We start from the raw sequence: 18425 nt of genomic DNA on the forward strand, positions 1-18425 counted from the left end.
GAATTACGATTTTTATGGCGGAAATAAATTAACAACAGAATTGTAACTTAATGGAAATTTGCTTCACAGTATTTTCTCTCTCTTCACTATTTAATAATAATCGGAAAATCTTTTGAAGTTTTTCATCGTCACTCTCTTGGTTCGCAAAATTAGAGATCGCGCTTGTTGCCAGGGTGACCGATGAATGGATGTGATAAGTGAAATGTTCCATGGCTACTCTTAAAAAAAAAGGGAGAAAGAGAGAAAAACAGCCGCCAAACGGTTGTAGTCGAAAATTGTCAGTATCAAATCCTCAATAGCGTCTCAAGCAAAAACTGAATACTTCCAAATACCAGGAACCGTACTCAGTTGTCCTGGAGGCCGACGGAGGCGCGATGATTCCCAGGGGGAAAAATAATTTTTAGTCTTTCATGAGTTTAACTGTTAGTTCATTACATGTAACTGTCAAATCAACTTTTGCCAATGATTGTTAGGAGATGAAGAAAGCTAGTACGAATTTTCTCAGAGATTCTTTCCCTTCAGTGTACACAAGATAAACATAGTCTGAAAACGGGTATGAAAGTTACAGGCCAGGGCCAGATTTGTTCAAAGAGCGGACAACTTTTTCCAGTGGATAAATCGCTATCCAGTGGATAAAATGCATATGTTAATTGGAGTACATTTTATCAACTGGATAGCGACTAAACCGCTTGATAAAGTTATCCGCTGTTTGAACAACTGTGGCCAGCCTGAAAGGGGGCGCCGGAAAATAACATATTTTGGTTTGAAATAGTGGTTTGGAACCCCCATAAGAGGTGTACCCCAGGAGGAGCAACGCATCACCGATGGAAAACGACGTCAGGTTGATCGGGTACTAACTCAACCCAAGCTTGGGTAGGGTCGGCTGAGCTCGTTTATATGAGAAAAAACGTCGCAAGACTAATTCACTAATGCATGGTCTTGAAGGCCGGGGAGCTCTTCATCCCGAATCACCAGTAAAGTCTGTTACAGTTCCCAAATCACGTTACTTTCTAATATAATTTCCCAAATCACTTAACAAATGTGATTAGATTTTCTATTCCAACTTTCAGCTGAATAGAATCGTCGAGCTTCTTATTTCACGTTAAAGTATGGCCCAGGACCCGTGCTCCTGATTTGGCATATTTTGATTTATATTTTTTATATGTATTCAGAACCGATTACATCATTGATCGATAATCAGTCTAGTAAATGACTTCTGGAGTTTGAGGAACCAATCAGAGCATGCAAAAAATACTATTCATCGGTTTGGTATACAAGCTACAGTTAGTAAGATGATTTATAAAGTTCGAGACAGCTTCAATTGGATTAATTTCATTCAAGTACACTGAGCATTAATTAACAACAACTGCCATTGCCATACATGGTCTTCCACGCCTTTTAACTATCATTTTGATTTAGTAAACCAAAGGACGTTTGATTTACCGATGTCACGGAGGGGACGCCAGAGGAGTCATGTTGTGAAAAACAACCGTAGCAATTGAACTGCCATCCAAGAAGAAAAATATGACACGAAACGTCAGCTTTTGAATCTCTTTACCCAGTTGCCTTATCCACACTGTTTACACACCAAATTTTCGTCATGTATTTTACGGTTCAGCAACGAACTTCACAGTTCCTTTAGCAACTCTGATAAGCTGTCATCAGTTTTTCAAATAAGAAAGAATCATGCCGGACTACTGTAGAATGGAAGATCTTTGAGTGATAGAGTAGCGGCTAAAGAACAAAACTGTGATAACCTTTTCTATTCTACTGAAGAAGCTAGAGAAGTAGAAGAGATACATGCAAAAGGGCGCGCTTATAAGAGTTGCCCACAAAGTCCACAGTCGTGAATAGTAACAATGTCCTAAATTGCAATAACTGTCATGAATTGTAATGACAATTGTCGTGAGTTTTAATACCTGTCGTAACTGAATTGTCATGACGCTTTGTCTGTCGCTTTTGTAACAACGCATTTGTTGTAACTTGTGCTCTCGTAAACACGCTCTCTTGTTTTTCAATAAGCTGTCCTAAAAATGGAGCAATTGTATGTTTTTTTCCAACTAATAACAGGTAACCATTTCGAGTTATAATCAGTATAATACAAATTATTTCAGGGCTTGCTAACACTGATCACGAGAGCTGTTCAACTCAGTATAAGTTTTATATTACTCCACCAGAAACATGAAAACACGAGGTGATGTTACAGGAGGAAATCGATTATTCTATTCTAATTTCATTTATATTATTCAGATAAGTGTAAAACGAGTGTCATTTCCATCTTCATTGGAACAGACGTACCGTAGCATTTTTACAGAAGCTTTTTTCGCAGACTTTATATGATTTTCGTAGTGATTAATACATGTTCATGATAGAAGGCGCCGAGTTCAGTTGGATCAGCAATATATTACAAACATGATGTAAATACCTAGACTCTGTACATGAACTGCGGTTCAACAAAAGGCCGTTGAAATTTTTATTTCACCTGACGTTGATGAAGACAAGGACTGTAATAATCGATAAGGAAAAAGGGTTCGAATGTTCGGGGGCCAAAGGACCAAACGTGTTGCATTTCCGTGTTTCCAGATCGATTATATCGTTTAGGCATATTAGCTGAAAATTCAAGTCTCAGAAAGTTGTAGGAAACAGAATCTTATTTCCCGAATTTACAAGCTGTTACGTGGTTTACGAAAATGCTAGCTGACCTTATTTCGTATTGGTAACGAGATTTTTGCCCCATTTTGAGCTTGTATTTTGCCAACGAGAACTGTGCATTTTCTTTATAACTAAAACCGAATTTCTGAAGCAATGAACGACATCGGAACAGAAATGAACTCCTTGGATGGCCCGCCCTTCATGTAAACACAGATGTAAACAAGACCTATAACTGTATATCACCGGTACACTGGTGTCTGTCGTCCAAACGTTTTCTCTCTTTTTCTCTTTCTGTGTATGTAAAAGGGTAACTGGGAGTTGAACATCCCGGCAGGAAGTTGGTGGTGGTGGAAGGGGGGGGGGGGGGAGGGGGTTGTTTCGTTAGTTGATCGATTGTTGGTTGGTTGGTTTGTTGTCATCCTTGATATTCAATTCCCCTTCAGTAAGGATAGAAGATAATTTTCAACTGATGGTTTCTACACTGCACGAAAAAACGCCTTTGCGCAACATCAAATGTGTGGTCAAAGAATGTCAAAGGCCATCTTTGATTCCAACCACAGGTGACAAAGGCCGCATTTGATTCACGCGCGTCAAAGGTGGAGTCATATTTGATTCGAATCAAAGATATTTGGAAAGATATCACATATTTGATCCACCTTTGATGCGCGTCATAGGCGGAGTCAAAGTTGTCAAAGTACTACATTTGACGTCACCTATTTTATTTCAATTTGACGCGCGTCAAAGGTAGGGTCAAAGTTGTTAATACATTTGAACTCACTTTTGATTCGAGTCAAAGGTATATGCAAAAGCGTCACATATTTGACGTATTTTTGATGTGCATCAAATGTGTTGTAAAAAATGTTATTATATTTGACCTCATCTTTGATACGAATCAAAAAAAGAGCAAATCCAATTTTTCGTGCAATGTTAAGAGTTGATCGATAACGATACGGCCGTTACGACGATGCAACACGTTAGTTTGCGACAGGTAGGTTATCACAAAATGCAACAAGGGTTGTTATAATTCACGACAAATATTCTTGCTATTTACCTGAAAGACATTATTACAAGTCATGACGGTACACGATCCTTCTGGACAACACAAGCTTTAATTTACTCGCCGCGTGTTTTTACACAACGTGTTAAGGTGTTAAGGTGTCTGTCTCTCTTAGTTTTGGAAAACATGCAATGTGGGTATCTTACCATTAGCACGTGACAGCTTCGTTTTATTTGTTTTGTTGTTTTTTTTATACAACCTTTTGACTATGTCGGTCGAGTTGTGAGCGCGTGCAAGGAAATCCTCTTCAAAAAGATGAAGTGAACAACGGTATGGTGTCTATGAAACCATTCGCTCGTGAATCCGCAGGTTTTGTAATGCACCTATCATCTCCTGTCCCCTAATGGGGGGATGGGGGACCCCGGGCATGTAAGCCTTTTTATGGGGGCTTACAAGGAGACTTTATTGATAATTTACCTAGCAAGGGGTGGGGAGGGGGGGGGATGAGGGAGGTTTGTTTTCTCGTGCCTTACCCTGCTTGGAAAGTAGGGGTCTTTGTAAAACAAGAAGCCATGTTGCAGTCGTAAATTAAGGGCAAACTGAGCACTGTACATAAAAGTTTCCTGGGTTCATTTGGTGCCGCGTGCCCTGAAGAGTTCGATAAAGGCGAATTCTGTTAGCTCAGGTGTTGGGCATGCAAATCCATCCAATGTTCCAATGTGATATATCTGAGACCTGGTATATTAGTACCACAGTTCTTGCGATGTGTTAAACGAAGATGATGCTACCAACAGAGGTCCTGGCTATTAAGTTTATTTAATTCTTAACTTTAATCGTTCTGTGTCCCCTTCGAAGAGGGGAAAATAAACACTTTCGAGAGGGAACTGTACAAAATCCCCTCCCTTTCCCGCCCACCTCCCCCGATGGGGGATGGCTGATGATAGGTGAAATAATTAACAGTTAAATTGTGCAGCCATAACTGGCCAGCAAAAGCAACTGAGTATGGGTTTCACAACATTTCCAGTCAAGCATGGGATGGAAGCAAAAATTGCAGCAATGCCTTTTTGAACAGTATCAACCAACCACCACAAAACTTTTTAAACATTTAATTATACTTTTTACAGAAATTATTTTATACACTTTAAGACAAACTGTAGACCTAAAATGTGCCCCAATTTTTTCATAGTAATTTAAATCTTGCACAAAAGCCCTCTATTTGACACGCAAGACTGTACTTATTTAGGCACAAGCCCCAATCCTATCGCGGCTTTTGCCTCGCTCCAAAGAAATCTTGCGCGAGACCTTCAATCTTGGACAGAACAAAAAGAGAAATTAAATCTCTCCCCCCCTCCCCCCCAAAAGCAATGATGAATAAACGTTCAAAGCAAATACACACTACTATTTCATCATTAGAATTGGTGGAGTGGACGGGGGGGGGAGGGGGGTCTTAAGTTTTCATTTGAATTGTCCAAGATTGCAACCTTGGACAGGTATAAAAAAATGGTCACTTTACAACCAGTAAAACATTTTTTTTTCAAATTCACCAATAGTGGGTAAACAGGCAAGAGCTGGCCATTTTGTCTCTTATTAAATTACTGAGCCTCTCTAGCAACAACTGGGCTTATGAAGTAAAGCACTCATGCCTGATATAGCAAAATCAATCAATCAATCAATCAATCAATCAATCAATCAATCGATCGATCGATCGATCGATCGATCGATCGATCGATCGATCAATCAATCAATCAATCAATCAATCAAAAGTCTAATTCGTGAAATTATTAGGAGGTATTTGGGAAGAACATCATGGAAAATTTCAATGCCCCACTCTACCCCCCTTCTCCCCCCACCCCCCTCCCCCCCCAAAAAAGCTCCTTGATTATCACAATCCGCTGCTGACATATGGGCATATTCTCTACAAATAAATCCTTCTTATTTTGGACTGGTTGTAAACTCATGGGGCAAACACAAAATAAAAAATACGTATATATATTTTTATGGAGAAATTGCTGTTATTGCTATCCCACACGTTTGGTAAGAAGGCATTTCTGCAGAGAAATTCAGTGTACTGAGTTGTCTCATACAAAATCAAGACAAATCCTTAACTGCAGTTGTTTTCCAGATATTACATTCATTTAAAATGAGTGGTGGGGTTAGCTAGGCTGGGTGGTGGGGGTGGCTGGGTGAGTAGTGGGGCTAGCTAGGCTGGGTGGTGGGACAGGAACCCAAGTAAAATGGGTGCAACTTCAAGAAGCTTGTTGTTGATGTGTTTAAAATTTATTTTATGTAATGACTCTTTCATACTTCCATTTTACATTAACATTTTTTTATCCATAATATTTATTTTTTTGCTGACAGTAAACCAGATTACAATTAATACATTTTTATTTTGACACAGTTGCTCATATTTACAAAAATCTTGCTAAATAATTCAACATACTCTGTAACCTACCGTTAATAATGATCATGCCATCAATCATGTATTCAACATCTTAATTACATTCATTTACAAATTATTTGACTATTAATTTTTACACTAACGCGAAGCTGTTTATTAGGTAGACAAGTTATTAGTCATTAATCTGATGAAACAGAAATGGATCTCAGCAAAACATATTCGTTTTTGATAAAATAGCCTACTATGAAAAGCAACATTTTATCAAACGTTTTCCTGCTTGAAAGGGTATCATTGTTTTATGAACTAATGCACAGCAAGACATATTTTTGGCTTTGCGATTAAGCTTGGTCAGTACTTTTAACTAAAATTTACTGAATTCTAGAAGTTGATGTGTAAACAGTAAAAAGGATTCCATTTTGAGTTACTCAAAAAGGAATAACTTAATTTATTTAAGTACTATTTGTACAGTCATTGTTACTTTCTTAGTTTATCCGTCATTATTTTCCAAACAGTCGTCGCATGCTTTATAGCACGATCTTTTTCTGCCACATGGTAGAAAGGAAAATTTCAAACGTCCTATGGTTAGTCACAACAAGGTGAATGTTAAATGAATGGTTTAAACGTTCTAGCAATTCAAGTGTATTTCACTGTTACTAAAGAGAGATCTTGTGTCATAAATCACTGAATGAGAAAATTTACCAGTAACACAGATAAAACAGTAGATAAACCTTTACAACAAAAATTGTCCTTCTTTTCAGTTAAAATTAAGTATTTACAGCAATTTACTGAAAATCAAACTATACAATGAAATAATTTACTACCAAGTTTAATAAACTTCACTGGCAACTTTGGGTTCAGTTTACTTCATACATAGTTGATTATTGTTCTGTTAGTTCTGTAAGATATTTCAACATGACTTTATTTTAACAAAGTTTAATTAAAATCTTGTCATAAAAGTTTAAATGCATGAAGACAGAGGAAACCCTCCAGGGGCAAATGGTCAAAACACTCCATCAACTTTTTTATCGTAACATAATTAAACAATATTTTACGATCAAAAAGTCCATGACTGCAGTGACAAGACTCGTCAAGTTACAACCCAAATTTATCTGCTTCAAAAGACTGCAATGATTTTGTTGCTATTGAGACAGTTTTATTTGATAGTATGTAACATTTTACATCAAAAAGAAAAGAGAATGGAAGGAGACGTTTGAGTCCTGATTTGCAGGTTTTGAAATAACTTTTATAAGAAAAGTTTTTGAGCTTTTCAGTAACATACAAACTCTGACATTCCAAGGCCAACTTATGATTGTATTTTTAACAGCCCCCAATCATATTATGAAGACAACAAACCCTTCGAATAACAGAAATCTATCACACTCGACTATTCACAGAGTTTCATTAACTTCTGAAAAAAAGGTCTGAGTTAGCCAAAATTGGTAGTGGGCTGCGACAACTGCCAACTTAAAACCTAAAGGGTGAGCAGCATAAAGGGGTTAGGAAGAGAAAATAGGCCCTCAGGCCTTAGAAGGCAACAAACATTGAAAACGACTGAGGCCTTAAAAGTATGCACCTTTAGACTAAACAAAATGGGCCAGAATTAAAGCAAGTGCAAAATTTGAGAATTATTTTAGCATGTTTACTAGATAACAAAACTACCTAATAGCAGCCAAAACTTCACTACTTTAAACTTCAGAGTTTGTCTGTTATTGAAGAGCACAGTACGTGTAAGTGGTGAATAACAAAATGGGAAAATTGTCCTTCAAAATTTCTTCCAATTAAATGGTTTTGTGCAAAAGGAGCACATATTGTTCTATTGGCCAAAAAGTCAGAAAAATGCTACAAGCTTGCCCAGTGTTATAGCCTGCACTGCTGATATTTTGAGGCAAACCATAGAAGGTATTTAATTTTTGCTGCCAAGGCTAATTTGCTAGGAATTTTGCCTCTGCTTTAATGTAGTGGCTGTGTCATGGGATCAAATCCTTTAAATTTCAGCCTTTAAGCAAAAAGCAAATATGGGTGCACATAAACACACAAAATCCACAGCACATACTAAAACTGGGCAAGTTTGGAGTGTTTAACTTTTTGACCAAAAAAGTGATATACATTCCTTTTGCACAAAACCTTTAAATTGTTTCTGTTTTAATCTGGTTAACTTTTGTTGTGAAGAACAACCTGAGGCCTATAGTTTGGTCATGGATGTAACTTGCATTTGTGACAGCAACTGCAATGTTACCATCCATGGTTTGACAGACCAAGTATGAGAAACTAAGGCTATCTAGGGCATGCTCCCCATTAATTTGTTTTGGAATGGGTGCTTAAATACTGCATCTTGACCACATCACTGTAGCCATCATTGGTTGTATTTGTCTAAAATATATTCAATAAACTTTGCTGCATTATCAATGACCACTGTTAGAAATTTACAGGTTTTGGCAAAAAAATAGCCAGATGATGACCAGCAAAATGGACCCCACAACAGCTATTACCTAAAAGATCAGTGCAAGCTCTTTTCAATATATTTTTTTTAAACTTCAAGTAGAACCCCACCAATTCAAATTCCCAAAGGAATTCAAGTGTTGAATTTCAAGTGTCCAGTTGCTAATTAATAAAATATTGTGTTTTTATTTATCTTTCCATAATCACAAGCTGTTTTGGTGCAACAACTTTGTTTGATAAGAAAGTTAAGTTTGAGAATTATAACCAATTTTAAGAACATTAAGGGCAAACCAAAGGCTGATGTTTCCATCCGTTACAATCTTGTTATCAATGAAGATTAAAGATTTTGACATGTCTATCAGCTTTGTCCCGACATTTTGAGGTTTACTGACAAACGTTTTTAAAATAATGTTCAAGTTATCAGGGTAAATTTGAGACAAGGGAAAGAAAAATCAGTTTTAGTTAGCGGGGAGTTAAGTTAACTGACTTCAAAATGACTAAAATATGGGGTCAAATCAAGGAGAAAACGGATGCTGTTTGAGTTCACAGGGAGTTTGAGTTAGCAGGGTTCTACTGTACTTTACATAACAATGGTGTGTCTGAAATGGCAAGTATCCAAACAACAGAAGCTGACTACGCTGCAAATCGCTAAAGATATCCTCTCAATATCATATTACAACATAGTAAGCTCCTTGAGTTATAGCATGTCTACTGTCTTTGGTCATTAAGCCTTACAGCCCAGAGTAGTTGGTTGGAAATGTTTTTTTTTTTTTGTATTGTGGTTATGTGTGTGATTGATAAATGAAAGCTATAGAGCCACTCTTTTCTGTGCTGCTGTTTATTAGACTGTATGAGAGTAAATATGGTTCTGACTTGACAGTTCATGGATTTAATCACTAGTTTGACCATTGAAACAAAACCTGTAACTGTAAACAGCATCCTTCTTTGGTCAAGTCAGCATGTACAATGAGGTAATACCCTTTGAGTCTACAGATGAACTCCTACAGTTGAACAAATCAAATCAAAGTCGTTGAGCAATGTTTTCTAAGTAGGGCTGCCACTAATCTGCATTAACAAATAAAGTTCTGCCTTTTCACTGACCATCCAAGACAAATCCTTTGGCAACAATGCTAGTAATGAAGCCACAGATATCCAACCTTTTGTACAAATTTTTTTGAATGTCATTACCATGATCTTGCCAATCAATGACGAAACTCTTTTGCAAACCTAGTGGAAAGCCAAAAACAAAATTTTCCGACTTTTCACTGACTTTGACTTAGAAGTCAGAACTTCCCCAACTTGATACAAAGCTCCTGACTTTTCCCAGATCTTGAAAAAAATCTGTTGGCAACTCCACTGAGTTACAGTTCTCATGGTGTACAAAATCATTCTTATTTCACTTTAGTCTGCGAATGAAATTCCTAGCCATAACTATTCAATTGAAAGCAATCAGCGGCATTTTCCAGTGCTGCTGATTTCCTCTTGAGTGGAGAATTTACCAAATCATATTGAGTTTGTAGTTTAGCACTCCATAGAAGTTAAAATTAAATATTCCCAAATTAACCTTCAATAAACTAAACCTTGTAGTCTGGAAATAATATTGTGGAATTGAACATTCTCCAGTTGCTTTTAAAATTTGCTCAAAAAACTAATAGAAACAAACATCCTTGGTCCTTTGAGTCCTGAATTAATTTCTTGAAGTTCTCGTATACAGAGAGGTTCTTCAATATTGCATTGACAGAAAATTTCATTTTGGTATATCTTCATTATATGGCATATTTTCAAACCTTGCAAACTTCAATGATGCAAGACTGAAAACAGAACAATAATTTGCTTAATTTTGCAAACTTAAATTTTAAATGGTATTCTACTATCACATTTTATTATTCTTAACTATCTAATACAAATGTGGCAAAACTACCAGCACCTATACCTAGCTCTTATTACACTATATTTTTCTACTATTTCTAATAAAATTCTACCACTTTCTGTTCCTTAGATTTTAAATATATAGTGTAGAAAAGCTTGAATAATATGACAAGCACTTCTTTTTTTAATTAATTCTCTTAACTAAAGAATCTTAATAGAGCTCATGTCTTTACCAAATACAATATACATGTATATGTGTATAATTAATGTACATTACTGTAATTTTCTTGTCCACGTTGTCTCATGTGTTGATAATGGTTTCCTGTAGAATGAAAAACAAAAAGTACAAATGTAGGGTTTTGGGCAAGACTAACGTAAATGACTTTTTTTTGCCATAAATTTGATATTGCTCCAGATAAACCCTATTTTGGCACAGAGGTTGGTTATCATGAAAAGAAACTTTGTTGCTTATGTGTATTTAACCCTTTAACCCCTAACAGTGATAAGCATCAACTTTCTCCTCGTAATATCAATGCTTATCCAACCCCTGAGGTCATGAGAATTAAGGATATGATCACCCAAGGTTAATTTTCTTGATATTTTAATAATCTTCTCCACACTATGATCATAAGAGTAAGGACACAAGATAGGAGAATTTGTTCTTTGATATTAGGGGTTAAAGGGTAATTCTTGAGCAAAATGCTAGACAAACAAGAAAAGCTAATAACTTTTGTTGAAAACGCAAGCAACTTACACAAAAGAAATACCACCGCTTGACTGATGTCTTTTGTATACGAGACTGAACAAAGTCATGCAAAGCATTGGTGGTTGTGAACAAAAGAAACAAGTCAAGGGTTGGTATTTTATTTGTGTAGGTCGCTTGCATTCTCAGGAAAAGTTGTAAGCTATTTCTTCTTTATCTATTAACCTGTTTACTCAAAAATTTAACAGCAACAAAGTTTATTACATAATAACTGGTCTCTGTGCCAAACTAGGGATTGACTAGAGCAATTTTGATTTTAAGGCAACAGTCATTTAATATGCTAGTCTTGCACAAAGCCCCTTAAATGTTATGAGGTGATTGGGTTTCTCTCAGGGAAAAATCTGAGCCCATAAAGCAGTCAAGGTTGCTGTGTATCTCCATTTTGACTTTAAAGGGGCATTGTTGTTACAAAAAAGAAATATCGCAAATCTAATTATTCACTGAAAGCTGGGATATAGTTTTTGTCAACCCCCTTAAAAGTTCCTGCCACAATTTTATTCTTAAAAACATCTTCCCAGGAAATTTTAACCCCAAAAATTCCCAAATCTCTAATCTCAAATCCAAAAAGGTCCTCACACTCACCCACCCACCCTGACCCCAACCCACAAATTAGGTGACATGAACATTTATTATAAAGTTATTTATTACAATATGCAAGAAAAACAGGTCAATAGATCGATTAATTTTTAAAACAGAACAGGAAAGAAAACAAACCCTGATTCCATCACTGTTGCACAATTCATTTTCAGAGGTTGCATCCTACAGAAAGAAAATTTCCTGATTAAACACAAAGACATGCTATGAAAGGGGTGCTTTCTAGGAAAGACCAGGGTTTAGTGAACAAGACAATAGCTTGAATTTTGCAGAGAATAAAGTTTTCCTTTGTTTTTAATCAAACTGAGGAAGGTTTAAGAATAGAACATTTTATCCAAATAGTTTGGTTTGTAACAAGTAAAGGAAGTGATAATTTGAACACACTATTCCATTTTAACAGTGCATGTTCAGACTCATAAGTGCCGGCAAACTGGCAAAAAACCAAACAACTTCCTTGATATATGTTGAAATAGAAATTGGGTGGTGTTGAAAGTGGGAGGAGCTTAGTAACTCTTAACGCAGTTCTGCAACTCAATCTAAGGTACCAGAGGGATATAATAAAACTATTACTTAGGTGAATTGATGGCCCTAATACTTGAAGGACTGAAAACAAAACTGTATTATGTTGAACCTTAGGCTGATGTTTTTGTTTTGCTTAAAAGTGCCTGAATTTGAGCATGTGACCTCCATTAAAGGACCCTAGTCAACCTCCGCCATTTTCGATGCCATCGAAATTATTGATATTGCATGGTGAAGCAAAATCTTATTGCTTAACTGTAAGTAGTGTTCCTGAAAGTATGTTTCATTATCTTTAGTAGTTTCACAGTGATTTCATTCATTTCGACATGTTCTGAAATAAAATATAGTGGTCAAACTCTCGCATATAAACAAAAACAAAGGTGTGGCTGACTACGGCCCATTAATTTAGTCAGAGAACATTCCTGGTCTAGGCGTTTATACCAAAATATGTAGAGTTGGTGTTGTTTCAGTTTTTCCAGTGAAAGAAAGCAAAATACAAAACAGCAGATGATTTGGAGCAAAAAAAAAAAAAAACAGAGCGGTATGTTCTTTGATTAAATTGACAGCCACAGACAAAAAACCAAAAAGAAAAAAAAAAAAAAAACACAAAACAAAACAAAACAAAACCAAAAAACAAACAAACACACACACAAAAAAAAAAACCCCAGCCACTCTTGAGAAAAAAAATCGGCCTAAAATTGGACATAAGATGGTAATGCTTTCAGCCCTTTGATTGACAATCCTCAAAATTGTATGACACAAAAATTTATGTAGCCTTGAATTTGACTGTTATCAATTTGAATACAGTTGATATATTGTAAGTAAAATGACAAATGGAACAAAGAAGTAAAGTAGGGAAATTGTTTTTGTATAGGGTTAACCTCACGATTTCCCTATTCAGGATGTTTTTGTATTTGTGTTAAGGCCTCCTGAATAAAATGTTATGTTATGTTATGTTATGTTATGTAGTAGCATATCTTTTTCATTACAATTCGGGAAATTAAGGATTCAAGGGGTGTTTCATCTGATATGAATCCTGGTGGGCTTTATTGCTATTGTTGTTGTTGCCCTGTCTGCTGAGTTCACCATGAGTCAATAATTCAATACTTTGGTCCTGTATACATAAAGGATTCAACGGTGAAAAAAGCATACCGTTCTTCGTCCAGTTAGGAGGTACGTGGTCATGTCATCCTTGCCTTTTATTGGGATTGTTCCTCTTCGTTCAAATGTGAAGAATTCATCCAGTAGTTCCTTAGATGCTTCACTGACCTGTATTCTACCTTTCACTCCTGTAGAGTCCATTCTGCTTGCGATATTCACGGTGTCCCCCCATATATCATAAAGAAGCTTTGTTGAACCGATCACTCCAGCAGTTACAGGTCCAGCATTGAAACCGATGCGAAGGATAAATTTAAATCCAAGCATGTGCTCATTGAACTTATCCACAACTTTCATCATCCCAAGTGCAAATTCCACAAGCTGTTTCAGGTGATCATATGGATGTGCATCTTTCTTGCTGCATCCTTCTGGGTACAGTCCTGATCCGGCCATGAAAGTCGATCCATTCACTGTCTTAATTTTCTCAACTTGACTAAACTGCGTCTTGTCTGACAGAAGGTCATCATAGTCTCCAACAAGTTCATTCAGCACCCTGATGCACTCTTTGCCACCTTCAAAGTTCTCCTCATAAAAGTCTGAGAAGTTCACAATGGAGGCAAAGATAACTCCAACATTCTCATAGTTCCGAGAGTAGTGGCTTGACAGCTTCAATGCGTCAGCGACGTGTTTTGGAAAAATACTTTCTAGCAGCCAGGCAGCTTGCTCTTTGTGAGTTTGTGACTTTCGTTTGTCTTTTGCGGCTTCCTCGTCTCCACTGAAGTTCCGACGTACACTCATCTCTAACTGACGATTTAGAATAAACACAAACACAAGTAACAGTACAATGCAGACCATGATTGCTACACTGTCGATGGTTTCATGGTTTGCACAGAAGTCATCAAAATTTAGCAAAACAATATATACAATGGAAAACACGGCTGCCAACCCTGTCTTCATCCAAGAAGTGAGCTGTGTGAAGTTACAGAAATGTAGCAAAGCTACAGCAAAGATTAATGAGTAGAAGTCTCTAACCTGGTTATAAGAAACATCTCTGCAGTTCATGAAGTTGGCGAAAAGCGTTCCCATGGGAAGACACATAAGCAGGGCGCCGATGAGGTGGCTTATGAACCAGCCACTGATGTAGCTGACGACATTGTTAACACACATGGAATACAAATGGGGAAATGCACGAGCGACTGTCAAGAAACACAGTGTTATTTCTATAAGTAGTGAGATTGGCGACAAAATCCTTGCTGCTAGTGGCACAGGCCTGTAGAGAAAGAAACCCAATATCATAATGACGAGGTAGAAGATGTTCGAAAGTAACACATCAATAAAGAAGTTCACTCTTGGAGATGCAAACGTTGTAACTGATGGATTGAGCAATGTACAATCCTGTCCTTCGTTCTGATATCTCTTCTCAAGTTCAGGGTTGTGAAATTGAAATGTACATAAGTTCATTGATCTGTGAAAGTACTCATCACCTGGTCGTTCTTGACTCATCAAGCTAACAAGTTGCTGATCATTATGAGTACGCAGTGTATCTCTCATTAATGCTTCATTCAGCGACAAGCCCAAAACTTGCGAAGAGCGTCTGTCCACTGGCACCATTCCATTTGAATCTTCCTCATCGTCATCTGATCTAACAGAAGCTCCTGAACAACTATAATACTCCATTTCAATGATTTCATGCTTGTTTTTAAGGTTGCCTTTGAGTACCTTGGGACCATTGTCTGAACTTGAGTCACCTTGAAAAGAAATGTTAGAGTCTGAGTTGAACATCACATCTGATGATGTCACTTGCTCAGAGATCTTAACATGTTTCTTCCTTTCTTGAGGACTGCTATTATGATGAGTTGCATTCATCTTGATGTTGATAGAGTTTAGGTCTGTTGACTTCTTTCCGCGGCCACTAGGATGGAGAAGATTCATTGGCTTCTTCATACCATTCTTCCGACCCACAATAAAGTATGTCTTGATGCCTTCCAGACCTTGATAACGTGAGCTACCATGACCGTCCTCTACTATATAATGGCCAGCAAGAAATTTTAGCGTTGTTTCAGTAATGTGCACACGACCAGGTAATCCAGCAGTTTCCATGCGATTTGCCAAGTTTACATCATTGGACCACACATCAAACTTGAAACGTAATGTACCAACTACACCACAAAGGACAGTCCCTGTATGGACGCCCACTCGCATATCCACTTCATTCTTGGTGTCCTCATCAAACTCTTTAATTTGCTCCAGCATGTCCAACCCCATTTCTACACAGTTGAAAGCGTGATGGGCTGTAGCCTCAGGACACCCAGCCACACAGTAATAACAATCACCTAAGGTGCTGATTTTCTCACAGTTGTTGATTTCGGTAAGGCGATCAAAACGCCCGAAAAGATCATTCAAAAGCCTGACTAACTGCTCAGCTGACTTGTTGGATGACATCTTCGTGAAGCCGACGATATCGGCGAAAAGAATGCTGACATTTTCCATACGATGCATCCGAAAAGGCCGGAATCTGACCATTTGGCCTTTGTTTCGCCGCTTCTTTTTGCCGTTCGAGCTATCTTTGGGATCTTCTTCCGTTTGTTCTTCGTCGTCCAAACGAAGCAGATCTTTGGCGACGAGGTCCGGCATGACGGATCGAATCATCTGCTCTTTCACCTGCTTTTCGATCTCCAAGTCTCGGCGCGCTACCACGCACTGGCCGACCTTCCAGAATGTGCTACGCTCGCGCACCTGGGCCATGAAGAAGATCTGTATTCCAAAAAGGTGGATGCACATGTGTAGAATCAAGCGGCTGATTATCTCCACGGGTCTGTTGTCTACTTCGAGGACCACATCGGAGAGAACTTCATGAGCGACCGAAAACGCCACTGTCATGAGAATACAAATGTACAAATGATGCGAGTGGATCATTGTATACACGAGCATAATAACACAGGTACACATGCAAAATCGAGCCGGGTTCGAAAGAGCCATTGGAAAAGCGAAAAGGGAAAGTTCCATGGCGATCAACAGCACAGATGCCAACAACGAAACAAACGATGCACATTTCTTGAACATTTTGCTGAATTTAGTAAACAGTATTAGCCCAATGACTAACGCGAGAAAACATGCGTCTCCTATCAAGAACTTTACACCCACTTCTTTACGCGAAACCGCAAAAAATATCCCCCAAGTGATACAGACAAGACATACGTAAACCAACGCATTGACAAGACGCCTTTGGTTGTGAGCAGTAAAACGCTGGAACTCTTCCTCCAAGATTTCCGAGTCAAAAGTGGGCTTCCACCATTGTGAAGAAGCACGCTCAAAAAACAAGGGAATACAACCCTTTTTCTGGCGAGTGTCGACCTGCGAGAAAGACCTCTCCTTCTTTACCGCAGCAAACGAGGGCTTTAACTCGGCGCCCGATTCAGGGTCTGTGCTAATAGAATGTCCAGATGATGTAGATCTTTCCTCTCCGGCCATTTCGGATAACACAGAAGACAGCTTGCTTTTCGAGGCTTCCTCGGGTTGTTGATTTTTAAGCTCACATCTAAATCTTCCCTTTAACGTTTTCAAGTCATTTTTTGAGCTTTCAGGCCACCGCAACCTCAAATTACGAGCCCACTATATGTGTACGCTCATTCTGCGACATCAGGAGAGAAATCAAGGATTTCCCGAGCGAAAAACTCTCAAATTCAGCGGCTGTAAACTTCACTTGAAGAAAGCATACAGGCTCCACTGAGGCCCTTTTTTCGAGGTGGCGCACATCACGTGACTGCACTACACACGTGACAGCCTTTGGAGGCGTCTAAGTGGTTCGGAGGTTTCGAGTTATTTCTGAAGGGTTGGTTGGTATAAAAGGGCAGTCAGTAAGCGATTTCATCGCACTATTTTTAGAAATTCTTGGCATTGCGATCATGCATGCTAAACCACTTTATTCAACGCGGAAAACAGATAGCTCTCGATCTTCCGAGAGCTAAATGTTCCTCTGATACCCCAGTGGGGATAGGATGCAAACGCCGGAAGTGGACGCGAACAAGACGCGAACACCTTTTACAAAGCTGTCAAAACTTGCACGATTTTCGGTTTTTAAAAAATATTGTTTTTAAACGAGTGTATGTCTAAAAATAAGCTTTGTTAGAATTCAAATTCTGGATTTCTTTTCAAAACTTACAAAGAAAAAAGTAGAATTCTTTTTTGCGTGAAAGGACTTGAAGGAGGGCACTACTGTTATCGTATGTAGCCAGCCGGATCTCGCCCACGTGAAATTTTTTTTTCATACTTTCACAGCTTTCTTCGAGTCGTATATCATCAGATGGCATGTAGCGTTACTTCTCTTTAAAAGCCCCAGACTAAGTGATTAGCATGTTATCTCTCTTTACAAAATTACCGCTTGAACACAAATCTATATGTCGATCAGCAAAAAGGAAATTGCTACAAAAGATAAAATATCTGGAACTGTAGTGTTAAACCGGCGGCCAAATAGCTAATATTTCAGCAAGGCAAGTTGGTTTTTACAAATACGCACGCGAGGAAGCGTACGTGGGATCCGGTTGTCCATAAAGGTTCGAGTAATGTTTCCTTAACTGGCCGTCAGCAGTCGAACTGTTAAATTTCAGCTACAAAAATAGGCCGGCTTTTCTGCAGCTGCTAACGACAGGCGGAAACCGAAAGAAAACGGAACTGATCAAACGACCAGACCAATTATCGGCTAGGCACAGGTGCAGGTCGAGAGATTGGAGGTACAGCGGGTTATTTATAGACAAACACTGTCAAAATACAACAAACCAATACTGCATGGCCCACCAGAAGTGCTCCTTCAAAAGCCGAAAAATTGAGTACTGTAGCTGGAAAATATATACTCTTGCCCGCCCATGAAGTCTACTAAAGGTTTCAAAAGGTCAAGTAGAAAGAAAAATGTTCCATTGGGAATACCGTATCTTATGTATGCTAGGGGTAACACACCTTTAGCCGCGAAACTGTTTTTAGTTTCTTTAGTTTCCTGTTTGTGTTCCGAGCACACACCCGGCAAAACCTGTAAAGATGCGGTTTTCGACATTTATTGAGCATAAAACAAGAATCACACAGCATTAGTTTTTTTGTTGGAG

At 38.1% G+C, this 18425-nt stretch overlaps 2 protein-coding genes across 2 annotated transcripts in view; one reads left to right on the forward strand and one right to left on the reverse strand.

Moving 5' to 3' along the window:
- The window catches only part of LOC146472099 (ubiquitin-fold modifier 1), a 37766-nt gene that overhangs the window by 14896 nt on the left and 4445 nt on the right, over positions 1–18425 (forward strand). The gene's annotated exons all lie outside the window — the stretch shown is intronic.
- LOC146472100 (adenylate cyclase type 9-like) lies at positions 6017–18107 on the reverse strand. The gene is made up of 3 exons (XM_085120662.1): positions 13384–18107; positions 11833–11877; positions 6017–10677 (listed from the first exon to the last, which is right to left on the reverse strand). The coding sequence occupies exons 1-3, from the start codon at positions 16798–16800 to the stop codon at positions 10657–10659; spliced, it is 3483 nt and encodes a 1160-aa protein (XP_084976788.1). The 5' UTR covers positions 16801–18107; the 3' UTR covers positions 6017–10656.

Source organism: Pavona decussata, unplaced genomic scaffold (assembly GCF_977016875.1).
Source record: "Pavona decussata unplaced genomic scaffold, jaPavDecu1.1 SCAFFOLD_102, whole genome shotgun sequence".
Lineage (NCBI taxonomy): Eukaryota > Metazoa > Cnidaria > Anthozoa > Scleractinia > Agariciidae > Pavona > Pavona decussata.